The 21,310-nt window shown below is 33.9% G+C and overlaps 1 protein-coding gene across 2 annotated transcripts; it reads left to right on the top strand.

Annotated features, from left to right (window-relative positions):
* Positions 1 to 15,560: 15,560 nt before the first annotated feature.
* Positions 15,561 to 20,491, top strand: COMMD3 (COMM domain containing 3). Of its 2 annotated transcripts, XM_058181989.1 has the most exons (8): positions 15,566 to 16,513; positions 18,188 to 18,299; positions 18,385 to 18,448; positions 18,548 to 18,582; positions 18,788 to 18,848; positions 18,926 to 18,982; positions 19,081 to 19,140; positions 20,109 to 20,491. In XM_058181989.1, exons 1-8 carry the CDS (start codon positions 16,375 to 16,377, stop codon positions 20,166 to 20,168), a joined length of 588 nt encoding a protein of 195 aa, XP_058037972.1. In that variant the 5' UTR covers positions 15,566 to 16,374; the 3' UTR covers positions 20,169 to 20,491. The 2 variants fall into 2 exon arrangements, with proteins under 2 accessions (XP_058037973.1, XP_058037972.1); XM_058181990.1 differs by lacking the exon at positions 18,926 to 18,982 and having other exon boundaries at positions 15,561 to 16,513.
* Positions 20,492 to 21,310: the final 819 nt, after the last annotated feature.

Here is a 21,310-nt window from a genome sequence, read left to right as displayed (position 1 = left end):
ACAGAAAAATCAATCCAGAATTCTCACTCAATGCACAAATGACCAGACTGAAATTATCATATTCTGGCTCTTTTTTTTACAAGTCAGTAATGCCAGGAAACATGAAATGAAGAAGGAAAAAAGCAACCAGGAACAAAATTTTAGACTGTATTACAGATGGGGACATTTGTCAGAAAACCGGAATGTAAGGATTGAGGGAAGATTATCCTGGAGACAGTCGATTTATGCTTGTCAATAATAGGCAATACAACTTGATAGCAGATAATTAAGGGCTGGGATTGAGTAAAAGCCAGACAAATACTCCTGAAAATTTATAGGCCAGACTCTTTCTGTGTAGTCTAACTAATCTCACGAAGTGATTTGATATTCTTTTGTTCTGTGAAATCTGTAGAATTGGGTTGGACTGAAGCAGTTCATGTGTTGAAATAGGACTGGGGAGAGCCAAGCTGAGTTTCATGCTCAGCCAAGACCTTTGGTCAGTCAGTCTCAGCCCCATATCTTTTAGGATTAATTTTCAGGAAGGAATGTGGGAAGAGTCTTGAACTCCTGCAGGAATGGAGAGCTATCATACAAATCCTCCCTTGAAGTAGGGTGTCAAAACCTATTGTTTATTTCCAGATTTAAATGGTGAACAAAAATAGTAGTAAGAAATTGGTTCCACAAGGGATGCATGGTGCTTAAAGCTTAACTAAATAGTGCATTATTTCACTATTAAAGTTTAACATGAAGTGATAACAAGATAGCTAAGCGATCACTGAAGTTTTGCCTTTCAGGAATGCAAATACCAGCACTCAATCCTTTTCTGCTCCAGCTGAATATATCAAACCGATCCATGTTTTCAAAGTTCACCTCTGCATGGCAACAGCGAGGGAAAAAAAGAAAAAGATGGAAGTTGCAAAACTGCAAGAGGAGCGAGAGAAAAGACGCATAAAGAAAGAAAAACGCTGGCCTTGCCCATTCTTGGCTCTGGCCTCGCCCCTCCTGCCACGTGTCCCCTGGCTGATCAGATCCTAAACTCCGCCCTCCCCCGCTTCTCTTGGCAAAAGAAAAGTGGCGTGAAGCACAAGTGCTTTGGATATTGAAAGTGGCATGTGTCAAAAAATAAAGTGAGCAACCAAAGCTGAAAATTATTCCACGGTTTTTAGGTAAGCAGATTCTGGGATAATGCCAGGGGTTCACAGTTCAGGTCCCGATGACTGATTTATCTAAGATAGGAAATTCATTTCCTATCCTATTTGCAGCGATTTTTGTTTGCTGCTCGAAACAAAGGATTGACCACCACGTGGCTCGGAAGCACCGAGCAAAAGTTTCACTTCCTTCTCTTGCCTCTTTTACGCCCCTCGGGGTTTTTCAGCCAGGCCTGATCAGAAGCAGATATAAAACAAAAGACCAAAGACCTTCGTTAACACGCGTAGGATCGGCTGATCTAGGAAGAAAGCCAATTACCTGTAGCCAGTAAGGCTGATTCTGAATGGGGCACGGGAGGGCCCCAGCAGGATAAACAGAAATGAAACATCTGCAAGTGAACAACTAGGGTTGGAGAGCGCCAAGGACTCCGGCAGGAAAAGCAAGAGCCATGGATTGCTGCAGGAACAAAGGGGAACTAAGAGCTGCATCCGCCTTTATCTTAAATCGTAGCTTTCCAATCTTACTAGACAAAGATCAGTTTAACAAATTCAAGCTTTAGGAGTGAATAAATCTAGGCGCATTAATACTACCTTTCTTTTCTCATGGAAATTGGACAGAGACAGCTTTATTCCGCCCGTCCCGTTAGTATTCAGCGCGCCTTGGCTTGCCTCACCTTTCCACTCGCCCCAGCTCAGCCTCCGCCTCCTGCACCCCGTGCTGATGCATTTCCCGGGTCCCCTTTGTCTCTCTTGCCTTTGTTCTTTACACACTCTCGCCTGCCTACGTAGTTCTTTGGCTTGTTTTTTTCCTTCTGCCCTTGCGCTCAGTTAAAGGAAACCCGAGCTTTTTCGCCCTCGCTTCCAACGATCCGTCCTTTCCCATCTTTTGGGAGCTCGACGCCTTTGCAGGTTTGTTCGGCTTGAGGTTTCTCTCCGCCCATTCACAATAGAATTACTGCCCGTAATGGCTTTTTGGAAAAGTCAGGAGTTTGCAAAGCAGACCTCCGAAATGGCCTTAGCCGGAGCATCTCTGCTATCTAGTGCATTGTTTTCCTTTGGAGCCATTTCAGCTACACCCCCGAGACGTTTGTTCCTTGGATGCACTGGTTTCCAACACGTGTGAAAACGAGAACTACGGCAGTTCTGCTTCCATATGGCCGAATTTAAGAAACATAAAAGGCGAATTCATGGATTAGATCAAGGGCAATTCACCATCGATTCATTGGTAGCCAAATGCAATACAGTACCTTATTTTGGAAGCTGCGAAGCTAGACATTATGTAAGCTAGTTCCCACAAGAAATAATGAACAGGTGGATTTTTAGAAGATTGAAGAAAAGCTGTATTCAGCATTGTTACAACTTAGGCTCTGTCCTTTAGGGCAATGAGCATTATTGGTTGGTGCTTTAGACAAATGGATGGTTTTGAGAAAATTGCAGATAACTTTTGTTTTGTTTTCGCACCAAATAGCCATTTTTCGAATAGCTTAGTTCATAATGACTGAAAATGTGTGAGGTAATAGTCAGCTCTATCTAAACATAACACAAATTTGGAAAATGCATATAAGATACAGAATTTATGGTTCATGTTCCACAATAAAATTGCTTTACACTTTACTTTCATGACTGCAAGTAGCAAAGATACTAAAAGTTGTTTCAAACTCTATAAATAAAAATGTTATGTGTACAAGACAATTATGCAACAAAATAATAGTTCCACATGCAGATGTTATTTAGATCAAAGTCAGTCTATATACTGGATTTCACACACATGCCCCAGTCAGTCCATTATGTGCAGTTGTTGTTCCAATTAAAAATCTGGATACCATATGCTAGGAAAGATCCATACCTCTGTCTCATGCATTGGAATAACACCATTTCAATGCCTTCAGCTCCAGGCTAGCTTAATTTGATTTTTAAAAAAACAACCTATCCTTTATCAAGAAGGATACTTGCTAAAATTCTCAGTGCATCTCATACTACGGAAGGAGAAACAAAACATTTGGAAAGGGCAACACTAATTAAACTACTTATAGAAAGTATACAGTAGAATGTGCAGAAATTTGAATAAAGCATAGCCTTACTAGAAAAATTAACTCCTAACTCTCTTTCCAAATGTAGTTAGGTCAAAATCAGGGCCTAAATCGGATGCCTTTAGTGTTTTTTAAACTTAGCAACTTTAAAACGTGCGGATTTTAGCTCTTATGATGACTGGGAATTCTGGGATTGGAAATCCACACATCTTAAAGTTGCCAAGATTGAAAAACACTGCTTTAGAGCAAAAGTGACTTAAGCCTAAGGAACAGCTGCTAACCAGGGAGATTTCAGAACTCATTTTTCCCCTAAATTGTTTGGCCTAGGAAAAAAAAATCAAAAGTTGTGCATATGAAAACATCCCCTCTGTAAATCCAAAGTCTAACATTTCCTAATGATACAAATATCAGGAAATCAGTAGAGTTGACATGCTGGGCCTAAGTATTGGATCCCTTGGAGATACTTATCAAAGATTTTGCCAATCTCACAAAATCTATATAGAAGCCATCTCAGCTGACAATAGACACTTGTTTTATGAGTTCATGAAAGACAGTTTTTGTCCCTGGACCTGAAAAGGAGCAAATCCCGTTATGGGCACTTCCATAAAACAGTTGTCATTGTATGTAACCACATATAAATATTTCAAATTGGCATTCACAGCAAAGGTTGCTGGCTTCAAAATGATCAATATGAATTAGATATTAGAAGCCGCTCCCTAATATCTAATGATAGAATAGTATTTAAAATAGTAACTAAAATAGTATTTTAGTACCCTTCACTTGTTTTGCATGCTTATAGGAAAAAGCAGGGTTTCCATCCACCAGTCATATCACTTTTGCTGTGTGTGCCCCTGCCAGAAAGCAAATCTACTGACGTCTTATCCCACTATTTTTTTTCAAGTTTCCCAGAATGCTGCCAACTGACTTACTTTAACCTTTTCTGAATTGTAATTACCCAGTTTTGTTTTCTAAGAATGCCTTGCAGATCTGTGGAAATGGGTATTTTCATATTTTGGGAAATATAAATTATATCTGAGGCTGATATGTTGGTCTGAAGTATGCTAACTGCCTTTTAAAAACAATAAAGTTCAAATAAAAATGATTTGAGATAAAAAACCTGGTAATGGCGGTGGCAGTGATCATGGAAACACATTGAAGATCCAGGACTCAGAAAGCAAAGTCTAGGTCACATGCCACATACTATTTAGTCCTGCCATGTCTTGCTAATCATTGATCACGCTAATTGTTCATTTTACTAAATTATTTGCCAGGCTGTATTTGTATGACAATAAAGGAAGGTACAGGGTGATCAGATCTACCAAGCTACTGTACAAAAAAAATATCAGATCATATGCAACGTAACTGAAGAAGAAACCTTTTTCATCAGATCAACATGACTGTTCCCAATGGTAGCCCATAATAGCAATCCAGGAATAGATCTTGAGAACAATAATTAAAGTTTTGAGACCAATTTGAGGGGGGGGAAAGCAATCAGTCTAAAATGAATTAAAATCTTAAAGGATTAAACAGAGCTGCATGTCACATTTTTATTTTTAGATGCAATTTATAATATCCCTTTCAGTAACATCAGTTGAGCAAAAATAGGGTCTCAAATTATTGCCTATTGGAATGTAGCCTCATTAGAGATTCAAAGAACCATGCACCTACGTGGACACAAACAGTTTTAACAATATTTGATGTAGCAAAAACGGGAGGGAAGCTTGACCTTCAAGGAAAATTTAAACATATCTCTGGGAACATCAAGGCTTTTGAACTGGCCTAACACTGCACAAGAGAGATCTATGAGCCTTTCTCTATTTTTTCTGTGTGTACTATATTAGCATTGCCTCGGGAATAATAGTAATATTAAATAATAATAAATACATCAAGGATTTTCAATTCATTAAAAGTTTATTTTTCAGGACAAATTGTGTGTGTGTGTGTGTGTGTGTGTATCGGGTTCATTTTTTCATGCATAGGTGTTCTCTTTATAAAGATTGGCTACATCAGACTACATCTGTTCCTGATTAAGGCTTTTAAGTGGGACCCAGCAGTACTGAAATTAGAGTCCACAGCCAAACTGAAGTTAAAAGAATAAAATGTCATAAATTATTTTACTACTTTTCATTGAACCACCTAGTTGTACTGCTAATATTTTGCTTAGGGCTATTTTTAGCAATTATTATTTATCAAATGTTTTATTTATTTACTAATTTATACACAACCTTTCTTAATCTGAATTCAAATCCAATGTATTTTACAATTTGAATTCAGTAATATGAATTCAACTTCAATGTTGCAAATGAAACTAGTTTCTTTTATTCTCAGAAAACTTGAAATCTAGCACTGGAGCCTACTAGCAGAAGGACAGAACAGAAAAATGCAACTATTTCTTCTTTTCTGCCGTTTCCTTCATCCAGCAACTTTTTCAATTTTTTTTCCTAACCTCTATTGCAGATTTCCAAAAGCACCAAAAGATGGGAAAACTTTACCAAAAGAAGAACTCACCTGGAGAGATTTCCCCACTAATAAAATCAGGATAGTTAAAAAAGCAAACAAACTCAAATGACTCTTCTACATAAAGGTTTCCATTGTAATAATATAGATTTGGCTGATTCTCTGACATTTGAACAAATACAAATATATATTGTGGCAGAAATGTCTTAAAAGTAACTTTCTTTTAAAAAGTTATTTTGGAGATGGAAATATTAAAAAATAAAGTTCTCTCTCTCTCTTCCCCTCCTTCCCTCCCCTCTCTCTCTATATACACACATACATGCACATACATTTTTGTAGTTTACAGTATATTGTAATGTATTGGAAAGGTTATTATAAAGAAATATATTTAAATGGTCATCTTTCTTTTTTTCAAAATCAGGCAAGGAATTAATTTATATTTAAATAATGATTTGAATTATTCAAAGAACTGTTCAAGCATACTCATTTTGAAAAGCACATTAATGAAGCTGCTAGTTTGTCAGTTCTTTATAGTTCCATATGGAAATAGAGAAACAGATGTATTTTAAAAATCCTGAAGATTTTACTTCAGGAAAATTCTTGTTTCACAGCACAGAGAACTATTCAGTTAAGTCAGGATAGTTTTTTTGAAAATAAGCAGACTCTGGAAAATACTGCACTACACCAATTAAAATTGTTGCTCAACACCAATTTTTAAAAAGTGGAAATTTCCACAGTACTTTCCCTCCTATTATATGAAGCATTTTTTTAAAAAATGCCCAACCTACTGGTAATTCCAAAAAGTAAAAAAAAATTAAACATGAACTTGCTATGTTACTGTTTTATACTATTGATCTTAATGAGCTTGAAAATTATGGTGTATTATAATTGCAGTAAATTCATTAGCATAGTTTTGACAAGTAACCAATCAGGAAGTTCTTACCGCTTTAAATTTTATTTATACTATACTACTTTATAAATATCCATCTTTCTTACAGAAAATATAAGCATGTGTGCAAATAAAATTCTCAAAAAAATTCATATCTTAATATTTCCACTACCATTAATTATTTGCATTTTAGCAATTATGCCTAGCAGACACCTGTGCACTGTGAAGCAAGCCTGGTATAAAATGAAATATAGGCAATAATATGTAACAGGATAATGTGTTTACTTCATATTCCTTGTGGATTGTTTTGTTTAATAATAACCAATTAGAGAAAACTGTGTTTTGTGATTGGTAAGTGAATCATTTCAAAAATATGGAAACTAGATTCCAAATCAAGCAGTTTACTTTTATATGAAAACTACAGTATTCTCAAAAACACACTATTATTATTATGCAATGATATTGGTTCTCCAGTACTCTAATATATAGTATCTGTAGTTAGTGCACAGATTTGCATCTTTTCATTTTTCTAATTGTGTCAAAAAAAAATGAGACAATACACTTTTGTAAAATGCATACATGCACTTATTTTGTAGAGATTTGTGTGCTATTTCAAAAACAATTCAGTTTAACCTCTTCCATCAAAATCCTGATATTTACTGATAGGTGAAATATACCTAAAACTGAACTTATCTATTTGTGTTGTTATTCTAGATACGGTTTTGAAATTAAAGTCCTTTGCTACAGCCTTTCTCAATCTGGTACTCTCCCAGATACGTTGTGATCAGAAATTCTTGAAAATTCCTAGTCTTTATATTTATAATTTAGGTTACAGGTCACTGGCATAAATATTTGATTAGAAGTATTGATTTGCTGTTGATATAAACAGTTTGAAATTATGCGCACTCAAATATGATAATTTTTAAATTTTAATATGTGATAGTATCAAATATTGACATCCATAGAAAGGCAAGACTACAAATAAATAAATACAGTTATTAAGTTCAGTAAAATAAAATTATTAGGAAGTTCAGTAAAAATCTTTTACAAGGATTTTTACTAATTATACACTTTCGCTTACTGGCTGCAATAAAAGTACTAATGAAAACATAGCTTCATTTACTGCATTGCAAATCCTCCCTTCTGTGACTTGATCAAAAGTTAACTAGAAGTAGAGTTAAGAAAACAATGTTTCTGTTTGCTAAATAAACACAAACTATTTTACTAGCTTGGCCTTATGCTAAATCACATTGTAGCACCATGACAAACCTAGATTTTAAGCATGATGCTTTCCTCCCTTTGAGGTTCCTTTGCCTTTCCCCCTTCTTTTTAGTTGTTGTCCTTTTATCTCCAAGAAACTAAAGAGATTTGGAAGCTTTTTACTCTAATCAGTAGAAGGCAGAATAACTTTATACCTATCTATCTAAGTTATAAAGATATATGAATTCATGATACTGTCTTGAAACAGTTTTATGAATGTTCACTTCCCTCAATAACTCGACATATAGAGTTATTGTAGGAATTCTTAATTATAGTGAGATTTAACAACTGTGATTTGACAGAGCTAATTCATACTTATTTGCAAATAAAAATGGACAACCGTTATACGCACTATTCTAAATGTATTGAAATATGCTCAGATTATACTGCTAAATATGTAAGATAAAAATTTACAAGCGAATATTTAGTAGATGTGTGTGTTTACCTGAAATTTAACATTTATATAAAACAGAAGTCTTTACATCTTTATTTTTTTTCTCATCCCGAACAAAGTTTAGAGGGCCTTGTAGGCCTTACTGGAACTTTTCTGTAGATTCAGATATTCTCTGAATTTTTGCTTTTAAGAAATGCTACTTATGAATTACAAAGCTGAGGGGACAGAGAAGAAACAATCAGATATGCAACTTAATAAACAATGATTTTTAAAAGTATTGATTAATTATGACCCATTAAGGAGTTTTCAACTCCTGGTGACTTTATAAGCAAATATTTCATTTAAGTTAAGCAAAATTAGTTCTCCCATGAATTTTGTAGCATTATCAGTAAATACGATTCTGTATATTTGTATTTTTTTGACTTCTGTGGATCTTCAAATTGTTACCATGAGGGTAAGACAAAACGGATATTTTTTTTCAAATACAGTTTCAGCTCTTTTGTTGTTCCTGTAGGGAAAATTTCTTGAAAATTCAAATATTTTTTTTAGTCTTGAAGATACATCTGAATTCATAGCAACTTTCTATTGCAAAAAATATTTTATCTGTTTTGATATCTCCACTGAAAAATGAGGCCCAAATATTTACAGGTATACTAAATTATTTTTAAATTTAGTTATGTTGAATTTTAGTTACAATTGAATAAAATAACTCAGCTATTTTATTTTTGTTAATTCTTTACTTATTCTGCTATCTGAATTAAGTCTTTAAGCAAAAAAAGATGCATTATTTGCAATGTAATGTAAATTACATTGTTAAGCTCTGAAAATAACTTTGACATTTCTGAAACTCACAATGTCCAATGAGTTTTGTTACTAGAATTTATTAAAAAGAATACACCTAAAATAGCTAGAAAGTTTTTAGAAAAAGAACTAATTCAAGAATATATATCACCTCTTCCAATGTATTTTTATTCCTATTCAAGAAAGTAAACAGATCTATATGTAGTTTCCTTAACTAAGAGAAAATGAAGTGTGGAGTCATTGCTTGTAAATAAGGAAAACCTCCTGTATGTCTTTTCTCTATTGATGGAACATAAAGTAATTATTGTATTGTAAGAAATTAGATGAAGTGGAATAGAGGAGTTAATTATTTTGAAAATATTATGAAATATTTAAGTGATTAGTCTAACTCATAAAAGAACATAGAATTAAACTCAATAAAAATAATTAGGAACGGAATATATTATGTTTCTAAATGTCTAGTTCTAGTGATTCATTGTCCATTTATATAAAATAAAAAAAAACAGAACTAAGATTTTTGGCTCATGTCTTACATTTTATATTTGGGGGGGGGCGGACTGCTATTCCTACCAAATTATTTTGGTAAAGGAAGAGGTTTTCTGTCTTATGCATATGTTTTAAAGAAAAAAGAATGCAATCTGACTCATTTTATTTGTTCATAGGCTGTGGATTGTGTTTCTGCCTTTGTTTAGTTGAGCTTCAAGTGATTAGGAGAGTGACATCCTTTTCTTTTTACAATACAAAGTGAGAGAAAGAATTTTCTAGCCAAAAAAACAGACCTCAGAGCATTCCATCAGTCAAATCAAGCCTTTTAAAACCTCACTAATAGTGGAATCTTTCATTAAGTCCTCAGAAAAAATCATATTCAGTTAAAAATGGTCTTTCTTTCGACTATTATAAGATAGCAATTATTTTGCCAAAATTAGCTCCTCCAATTCTTTCCCATAGATTAGAATTACACATAAGAAGTAAGCCTTTCGGAGACATTTATTTTAATTTATAAGCTTTATTGCTATTACTTTGGGAATAATTTTACTTCAACATTTAGATAGGTCCCATTAATATCTATATTCAGTTTTAACTACATTGTTTTCTCAGTGTGTGAAAATTGCTCTACTTTATTGGTTAATTTGTTCACAAACCATACATTATTTCATTTGTTTTATCCTGCAACAGGCCCACCCAACTAGGAAAGCGCGCATATACACACACACATGCTGTCCTATATTACACTTTATTAAACAACAAACAAACCTAAACTGAGATATTAGGCCTCACAATGGTTGAAAAGGATGCACTAATTAATTTTGTATAATATCTGTTTTGCTCTATACATCTCTGAATATAGTTGCAAGTTTCCAATCTTCTTTTTTTTGTACATGGATACATTTGTACAGAATTACAGGGTCTGCAATCAATAGATTTGTGGTTTCAAAGTCCTTCCCTCCTCAACTTTAATTTTGATGACAACAAAGTATCAAAATAAAATATTATCTCAATATGTACAAGTGATATTTTTGCTTCATGAAATTATAATTAACAAAGCATTATGTTTTGTATGCATCAAAAGTTTAATTCACAGGAGATAAAGTCCCAGATGTTGGAATTGAGAGCTGTTCCTCTTTGGATAAACTATTATGGATAGGACAATCTGCATGATTATTATCATCTCTTTGGTGCAGAGATCATTAGCAAAAACAGATGGGAATCTTAAGCTTTCTTGTAAGCCATTAAAAGATGCAGAGAAAAGCAAATACATGTTCTGTACAGGGTCCATAGTTTTTCTAAAAAATTATGACCCTTGGAATCTGCCAATTCTTCATGGTTGATTGAAAAATAATTTTGTGTGTGTGACTTTCTATGCTGATGTATGACTATTAGACTGTCTTCATAGTGCACGATCTTTGTTAGAAAATATTGTGGCTACTGTGTGGTCTCACTTCTCTAAACAAATCTAAGTGTTTAGTATTTATCTTACACTCCTTCAGATTAGTGCCTGTGCTGAACAAAGTGATACTTTCCAACTATAATTAATGTTGTTTTTAAATAGGCCACAATCTTGTGGTTTTACTCAAAAGATAAGATATACTGTAATACTTAGACTTCTGTAAGAAGTAGCTCCCACACCTAACCCATTAATATGTAAAAAAAAATACAATTTCCATTTACTAATTGAACAGTTATGGTTTCCCTGATATTTATGACTAGTTCCTTTAAGAATCTGTATAAAAATGATAAATTTCAGAGGCTGCACAGCAAGGAGACTAATCTGTTGAAAGAAAACCCTAATAACCTGTCAACAGTCACTGGCAAGTGAAAAAATGATGGCAGAAAATACTATAAAAACAGGTCACCTTACTAGCAAAATAGTAGCTGCTATTGATTTGCTAATTATTGATTTTAATAATTATGTCCTATGTGGAATATGAAACTTTGATGCATTTCTTAGTTGTGAGCATTCTTTGTATATGAAATTTTACTGACAATTCTTGGTCACTTCTACCTTTGAACAGTCAGACTTCCAACTGTGCCAAGTCAATTGCATTTTTATTTCAGAAGTGTATTCCTATTGTAATTATAAAAATAAGGGTGCTCGTGCTCATACTTTCTCAAGATTAGAGTCCTTTACTATGTCCTATAGGTCAAAGAACCTCAAGTGGGGAAAAATTAAAAAGTTAACAAAAAATCCCATAATACATCTATTTTTGAGGCACATAAATATAATGTTGCTAAACATTGTGTATAGAAATAAAAATCTTGGGCAGGATAAATGGGCATCAGGGTCTAACTAAACAAACAATGAGTATTTTTTAACCTAAAAAATGCTTAATGTTTTTTCTCCAATACCTTTAATTAAATTAAAATATTTTTCTGCAGTAGCTTTGATCATATTAAATCTAAGATAATATAATAAAAACGTTACTTTGTTAACACAACAGATCAGATATGTCAGCTTGCTTGCCTGCTTGTCAATGCTTCTTGGTGAGATAAAAATCATTCTAAAATATTATTTTTAAAATGATGAATGTATAATAATTGTACCTTTTATTCAAACCATTTTATCTTTTAAAAATTCTGTGCATTGTCTCAAAAATAAATTACAAAGCACCCTTACATGTTTTATAAAATTGATTCAAGGTAAATATACATATGATAGCAATATAATATGTAATCCATGTGTACTAAGACTTGATTGATTTGCATGTAGAATAAACTACATCATAAGGAATACCTTATATCAACATGTATCAATCTAAATAGAATTGTTGAACAAACACCAACTCTGATAATTTGAAAAAAATCCATTGAATTATACTTATTTTATTATTCACTTCCTTCCAAGAGCATTGAGCCTCAAAACTACTTTAAGGTGTTTTGTTAGAAATGATCTGGTGCAACATTTCTTAAACAGTGTTTCATGGTCCTCCTGGCCTGGAACAAGCTGAGAAGGTTCTATGAATTGGCCCTGTTCATGCCACTATTTTCTTCACAATACCTTTACAAAATGGATTTTTAGAATTCACTATAATTAAGGGGATCAGTGCTGCACCAGCTCTAGGATTCTCTTTAACCAAATCCATTCCAGACAGTGAGTAAAAATATCATCCTATGTAACCTCAGACATTCTTATTGTTAAGCATTAACTGTAAGGAAAGATAAGAAAATGATATTATAAATGATGCTGTATTTCAGTCAATATTTCTTTCAAATTGCCCCTCCTTGTTTCTTTAAACAGCTTCTATATATGGAGAAATAGAAAACGAGACAAATGTGTTTATGGTCCATAATCTCAAAAGAGTTAAGATTAGCATGAATCCTTACTTAAGATCTGAGCCAATGTACCTTAGTATTCACTTTTTCCTGCTCTTGAAATTCCTTTTTCTCACCTGGTCTCTTTTACTTAATTAATAATACTTTTATTCTTTAAGAATTAAAGCTACCCTTCCAAAAATTAAAAATGAAGTTAAAACTGTTACGTTTACAAATATTTTTATTATGGTCTCTGTATTTCTAGGCCACTTACAAAATACACAAATTTAACATAAAGAAAACATTAATTGATAAATTAAAAATAATGAATTCAGATTAAAAATTAAAATTTTGGGGAAATAAATTAGTAATTGCTTGTGTTGCAATTATATCAATTGCATATACACATATATAGCAATTATATCTGTAAGCATTTCAGAATTTAAATTGCACTACAATTTGAAAGGCAAATATCTCCAAAGTTAAGGATAATTTTTAATATTTTTGTAATGTTAATTTGGGGAAATATCATTATGGATAACTATAATAGCGAAAGAATTGTTTGCATAATATCAAAGAATAATAAATCCTGCAGTGTTCTTCCCATAAAAAGGAGTATAAAAGGAGTTTATAAGAAGGATATTATTTTATTTATAATTTCAACACTCATTTGTAAAAATAGAGAACACTTTAAAAGTTATTTGTTTTTAAATAGTTTTTAAATATTAAAGCAATGCCATGTAAATATAAATAAAATCACTAAGTCAGTGGGCTAAAAGTTTATGGAACTCATCAATTGACTCAGTTGTTTGAGAATCAAGTTATATAGATCCTCTTTTCCTCTGAATGAATAAGAACCAAAAGCCCAAATCAGTATCATATCTAAAATGAGTATCAAGAATTGTTGCTGACTGATAACTTCTTTTAACCCACTAGTCCCATTTAAACAGTATCAATAACAGTACAAAAATTTAAATACAAATATCCCCCGAGATGAAAAAAATTGAAATAATCCAAAATTGAATACAAAAAATCCCTGCCATTATTTATGCTTAGAAAGTCAGATCCTATTTACTGAAATATTAATTCCCTATTAATAACCAAAGAATCAAGAGTCATTTTAAAAAACCCAGATATGTGCTATGCCACACTGTTTAAACAGCTCATGCTATGCGGTATTTTTAATAAAAACTCATGGATTCTGTTTTATAATTACCCTGAGGAAAACAGGCTGCAAGCTGATAGTTAATTTTAAATAATAATAAATGCAGCCATTATCTATTTTTATTCCCTTAGTCTTGTCTGAAAGCACCTTAGGATGTGAAACAATCTTATTACGTTTTCAAAGTATCATTAAATATTATGTTACTGGGGATTTCCATGTAGTAGTCATAATGTAAGGAGGGCTTGTGGTTTTCCTTTTGTAGGCAGAGCAATACCATGAAACAAAAGAGACAGTATGCATTGTAGAGACTAGTCACAATATTGGTAAAATAGGATAATGCAAATGCAACAAAAGGTCTTTGAATCCCAGAAAGTTAAACCAAAACATCTAAAGGAAATTTTGCTTGAGCAAAACATGGGGGTTTGTGATTTATTTATGATGGGAATTGGCAGGTATATCTATGAAATTTTAAACACACACATACACAGACAGACAGATAGACATATAGATATATTCATGCATCACTATAAATTTGAATGGTACATTAACCACAGCTGCATTAGGATTTGGAATGCAAAATGAGTTACCTGTTGCCATGGGAACATCCTAATCATGGTGGAATCCATGATCCCTTCAAAACTAATGAAACACTTATCACTAAATTAACTAGGTAGAAGTTCCACTAAATTGAACAGGGTTGACTCCCCAAAGCAGCCTAAATTATTTTGTGCCCATTTATTCAGTGCCCTTGTCATATGTTTATAACAAGGCTACTATAAATATGAAGAAATAAACAAATAACAAAGATGAAATGATACCTGAGATTTGTATAAGATTAAAAAAAACAAATGAGAATTCACACATCCACAATAGCAGATACTGCTATTTATAACTCAATTTATTTATTCACCAGTAGGCTTCTAAAAGTTAGTTTAGTTAGTTACAACCAAAAAATATTTTCTTTAACTAAAGTTCTGTCATGGACATATTGGTGTAGTTTTCTTGAAGGTACTTTGCCACCCGCCCTCTTCATTTCACCTAGTTAGTAACGCCTACAATCAAGGAATTTCCTTGGCCACCCCTCCAAATATCAATCAGGGCACTCTGCTTTTCATGATTGGCTAAGTGCTGAAAAGTCAACAAACTGAGTAGTCATACAAATAAAAAAATCCACTTTGAAATTTACAGAAGTGACTTAAGTGACTCCACATCCACTCACTCAAACTCTAGCAAGAAACAGGTAATATTTTCTCTTGAATATGCCTCATAATCTGATTTTTACTAACCATCTTTGCAATCAAGATGGTTCATAAAAAATAATCAAACATGTAACTGTCAACTTGCCTTAATGTTTTCATAATTATATGTTCAACTCAACTAAATTAGTCATAACAGTTTAATTAGTACAGCTTCAAAAGATAAGTAGATAGGTAAGTAGAGAGAAAGATTGATTGATTGATTTGAACATAAATTTCTCACGATTTCTCACGATTCTCAAGCATACTTCTTACTGTATTAAATTCACTGATTATATGAATTAATTAACTTTGTCTGTAAACCTAAATACAAATATGAAGCAGGATACAATCATAGAATGATATCTTTATTAAAAAAAATCAATAAAGTTTCAATATTTACAGAGTATGAGTGAACTCAAGAAAACTATGTACTGTATGCAAAAATACCTTGCCCTTAATGTTCTACATAAAATTAAATCTCAAATGCTGCAATCTATTAGACGATGATAAATGATAGCAAAAGTATTTGTATTATTCAGAGAAAAGAAAATAAGGAGATATGGCCATTTATAAGGGATTTGTAGGTTATGACATCCTGCCAGCATATGAAAGAGATTAAAAAATATTATGTAAATAAGAACAGCTAGACGCAAGAGAATAAAAGGAGGCATTTAACGACAGTTACCATTTTTTATTTGCAATGTCCTTTGAGGTGCAAGATATATTTTACCCTTCTGAAGGTATAAAATTGTTTGCCCGTAAATTCAGCTCCAAAGTTGCAGAACGAAAAACAAAAGGCCTGTTGCGTGCTTGGAGGAACCTATTCAGCCTTCAAAGCTAGCTAGCTACCGTGAGCCACGCTGTTTGAATCATTTTCCGGGCCGATTCCATATTGGAATCGAAACTAAGGTTTCGATCTTCCTCGTCTATTGCATCGCGACCACGATCCTTTTAAAAGGTTTACAATGTAAGATACTGCAGTCAGACAAGTCTTTTGCACCAAGAAGAAAAGGAAGATGGCTGACCTTGTGTTTGAGATAGGAAATACAACACTACCGAAGAGCTTAATGGAAACGGGCAGATGGGATCGCAGGGAAAGGGTTTAGGGTTTAGTATATGTAGCCCACAGCAAGGAAGCAGGGCCGGAGTCACCCATCCGGATCTGCAACAAACGGCCGCCGCCACCGCTTTCCTTCGGCTGCAGGATCAGCTGAGCGCGGCTATCACGTGGGCGGCGTGTCGAAGGTCACAGCTCAGCTCACAATGGAGCTTTCGGAGCCTGTGCAAAGCGGCTTACAGATCCTGGCTGATCCGGGTAGCTTCTCGCTCCGAGCTTTCCAGGCTCTGCTCCAGGCTGCCTTCCAGAGCTTGCTCAGCGGACAGGCCGAGGAGGCCGTTTTCGGTGAGTGCTAGATCCCGGGCTCGACCTTCCGTCCGCCGGCAAGGAAGAGAGCTGCTCGCTGAAAGGGGACTACTTGGGCTCTTGTCGAGGGAAGCGTGGCGGCTGCACGGCTGGTCGGTCTTGCTTCGGTGCTGCTCTGTAGCTAGTCCTGACGCCTGGCTGCTTCGCTGCGGCAGCCGCAGCCGTTTCCCGTCAAATGCAGGAAGTCTCCCCCGCGCTGAGCCGGGCTCAGATGGTGCGCTGCGCCCTCTCCCTCCTTTTGTTTTTTTGGGGGTTTTGCAACTCTCGTTGCTGATTTCCTCCATTTCCCTGCGGTTGTCACTTCCTTGCAAAATGCAAGGGTGCCTCTCGCTTATGGGTGGCCTAAAAGCGAAGGCAAAGCCTCCCACTCTCCCGAAAGCAGACCGAGACAGAAGATGCCGTTTGGAGACCGTTTCCTTCGCCTTTCTTGGCGGCCGAGCTCGATTGGTTTTCCACTGTTTTGTTTTTAATTTTCCTGCTCCAGCGAGGCATTCCCAGAAACATTTGACAGTCGGAAGTAATTTTTGCAAAAATCAAAGCAGCAAGCCGGTGAATATATTTGAGGAAAGCACCGAGTTGGGTTTGAGACCTGGATCCCGTAGGCTTTGTTGTGATCATGTGATGCTGTGATATTATTCTTTCCAATTGTTCAGTGGCAATAATAAATTAATTGTTCTTAATCTCGCAGCTGAAAAGCGCCGCTCATTTGTTTTGATGCTTTTGTTTCTCGATTTTTTGTTTGTTTGTTTCTTCAAATTGAAATTCTCCGTCAGCTGCTTGCCAAACTGCGCGGTTTGTTGAGGGTAGGCCGGCCGCCTCTCGCAAGAGAAAAAAGGCTCTAGTTTGCCGTTTGTCTGGAGAAGGGCTCTGCGGGAGCTGAGGCTGAATACGCGCGGCCTCCGATAGGTGCTAGTTTGAATTGCAACTTTGGAAAAGCAGTTCGGATTTCTTAAATGGACGCGGCGAAAATCAGAAAAGTTGAACTGTGAAGGGGGAGGATTAAAGGCACGGTACTCTGAGCACTATTGTTAGAAAAGCGAAATTACACACTTAATTCCCTCTTGCATTCATAAACAAATAATTTCACTGTTATCTAGACTTCGAGAAAAGTCTCTTCCTTAGCTGGCAAAAGGCTTTTTATTTACTCTTCCTCTCCTCCAGAGCGAGAAGATCGCAATTTTCTAAAAATATAAATGTCTACTGACATTCATCAATCTTCCCAAATTCTGTTTGCCAGAATTTAAGGAATGGATGGCAGTGAGTGGGAAAATACAGGAGATACTGCCGGGATAATGACTGAGTTCCTTTCCTTTCTGCTGTACTTTCTGGCTCTTTGGGGATAAATCGAGATCTAGTTGTTGATAAAAATAACTAATATGTTTCAGATCTTGGGGAAATTATTCACATTTGAAATGACAGGAATCTCAAATTCCAGTATTTTAATTCCATATAAAGGGAGAGCTATGAAAAGAAATTGTTTCCCCAATATTGTGTTTAGAACATTAACTGTACATTTTATCAATATAATAGCTTTCTGTCTGCTCAGCTGCTATAATTGCATGGAGCATAATATATATGTGTTTATATGGGACATCCTATCTATCTATCTATTCTCCTCCTGAAATATGTCATCAACCGTTCATTTATTTTTAGATTACCCAGATTTGAAAAATATTGACCCAGTAATATTGAAATACTGCCATGCAGCAACTACTACTTGTATAATAGAAGCTGGAAAACAAAAAGCTGACCAATCTATTATAAGGTATCCTAAAACTCTTCAACTATTAAAAAAATATGTTTGATTTATATTAGATTTACTAGTTAACACATCTTACTTTTCCTTTTAGTACCTACCTGGAAGACTGTAAACTTGACAGAGAAAGAATTGAAAAATTTTGCACTGAATATCAGGTTTTCAAATAAATTTTATCCTTTTTAATACCATCTATTAAGTTTTGTGTAATCTGTAGTAGTTTATATGCTTTATTTTTATCCTTTTCTTTTTTGTAGAAACATAAGGATACCTTGGAAATCATATTGGGAAGGTATGTCCAAGGAAGTTATAGTGATCGTCCAACTTTCAGATGCATCTTAAAAGTAATAAATATATTCACAAGTTATCTTGGGGTAACTTAGTCCATGAAACCACAATTAATACATTGCTCTTACTGATCTTTGTTACCTATAAAATCCCACAGCAGTTTTGTGGTTCAACACATCTTAGTCTAACAGATATTCATTATGTTTCAGTATAGGCAGATGTCCACTACATATAACTGATGTTTGTTGGCGTTTGGAATATCAAATAAAGGTAATTTAAATAAAGTGTGTATTATTATTTTTTTAATTTGCAAAACTTACTTTTTTCTCTCTGTCTTATCACTTTAGACTAATCAACTTCATAAAAATTATCGCCCTGCCTATTTGATGACCTTAAAAGTAGAGGTATTACATCAATCCAGAAATTTAAATATTAGTAGATTATGATTGTTTTAATTTTTGTTACTTATTAGGAACTAATGTTTGGGATTTTGTTATTTTAGAATAATGATTCAAGATCTCATCAGGACATTAATTTTAGTTGTTCTATGGAGCAATTACAGGTATTTATTCTTCACTTTTTGTGTACTAAGTAGTACCAGACCTTATAAAAATCTAAAAAATATAAAATACTTCAATCTGTCTCATCTTTCAAAATATAAAATGCTACAGAAATACTAGTTTTTCTACTTTTTCAATATGAGATTTCAAGTTGATTTATATTAAGTGTCTGCACCACTATTATTTTTAGCAGAATAGGTGAAACCTGTTTCAAATGTTTTAAATTAGATGAACTTCATTTCCTATGTTATATACTTGAATGTGTAATATAATTTAATATGAGCATGGAATTTGACTTATTTGCCTTTATTTAAATTACATTGATATCTGAGTCCCTATTATCCACAACTAATTTACTCTAAAATCAAAACAACTAATCTGAGAATAATTAATAATATGAAGTTGCAACCCCATGCATTAGGAGTAAGTTTATTAGTTAGCTAATAACTAATAACAAAAAGAATAAATTAGTCAAAACCGGAGAAATTAAGAAATAAGCAACAGTCTACAATTTCATATTGTTTCAAAATGGATGTGTGTGTGTGTATGTAAACACACACATACACATCACATCACATTTATCTAAAAATTCTATATGTTTCAATGGGTAATATTAGATATCTTTAGGATTACAGGTTCAGAAGATTGTTGTTATTGTTTACTTCTTTATATTCTATTAAACTAGGAATTTATATTGTTCTCTATGTTATTTGATAAATAAGAAAAATAAAGTTTATGTTAGGTATTTATCAACCTATCTGTCCTAGTTTAAACTCTTTTATTTTGTATGTGATAAAGCACATTCATGATATACTCTGATAAAGACATTTCAGTATTTCTTAAAAATATCAATGGCAAAAATGCATTCTTAAATCATTGGAAATTTTGGTATAAAGAAAACTTCTAATATTGCGTAGAATTAGTTATTTACAGCAAAATATTTTTCTTAAGCTCTTATTCTATATTTTAGGATTTAGTGGGAAAGTTAAAAGATGCAGCTAAAAGTCTAGAAAGAACAACTCAACTATAATTACAGACTTGGCAATCAACAGGATTGAAGAAGAAAAGAAAATGCTTGCTTCTTTGGCTATATGATGATCTTTTTTCTTGGTTTTATTTAATGGAAATATGATATATGTTTGATCAAACAGAAATGGACTTTTTACTTTCTAGATAACATTACAAGTTTGTGTGCAATAAAACTGTTGAGCTTGTTTAACTGTAACATATCTTTTTATTTAGCTATACACTTTTTAAATATCTGCTTATGGTTCAGTTTTGCCCTTTTTAAAAAATACCTTTGATTTTACCATTTTTTACTTTTATCATCTAATAAATGAAAATATAAATCTATTTTGTGTGTCTTATCTGATTATAATAATGAGTTGGGAGGGATTGAATTCCCAGCAGTTACATTATTCCAAAAAGACCTGCTCAACAAAACCCATGTTAAAGAGGTATAGAGTTCTGAGTTTAAAGTCATTCTACTGTAATAAAGTTATCACCTTGCTTGCACCTCATGTGGTGAAAGCCAGTTCCTGCTGTTTTCTCCCCCCCCCACTTTTTTTTGATGTTGGAATTATTTGCATGAAAAATTGAGAAGACCCATTCATTCATCTCCTTTAACTTGGGTTGACTTATTAAATATTCAATCATTTCTGTAAATAGAAAATTGTTGGAGTGTTCTGAATTGCAGTAGTTGAGTGACTATAAATAGAATATGACCAGTCTTGTCTCCATGGCTCTGTTATTCCCAAAACAAAAAATCTTATCCCCAAGTCAGTGTGGGTTGAACTTATTAATTATACACCTAACCAAGAAGAGAGGCACCAGCGTCAGTCTGGTGTATTTGGAGAGTGGGATGCACAAAGACTTAGTTCTCTTTTTCCTTCCATCTTCTAAGTGCTTTTTGCTATGTGGAGAAGATGGGAAATCTAAATGAGGAGACAGTTGTGAAAATTATCCCAATAACTATAAGGATGCAAAGGAATTATCCTGTGGTGCCACCAAGTTAGAACAATCTCCCTATATAAAAAGTCCTAACTCACAAAATATGTTCTGAGGCACAAAATGTAGCTTGCAAGGAGGTAGAAGGAAACTCAATACTCCAGCTCTGATTCTGTTACTTTTTAACAACAACAATTCTGCCACATAAAAGTTGCTTTCTTAAGG

The sequence above is a fragment of the Ahaetulla prasina genome, chromosome 4 (genome assembly GCF_028640845.1).
Source record: "Ahaetulla prasina isolate Xishuangbanna chromosome 4, ASM2864084v1, whole genome shotgun sequence".
NCBI lineage: Eukaryota > Metazoa > Chordata > Lepidosauria > Squamata > Colubridae > Ahaetulla > Ahaetulla prasina.
The sequence above is the reverse complement of the archived record's forward strand: the minus strand, read 5'-3'. Positions and strand labels throughout refer to the sequence as shown.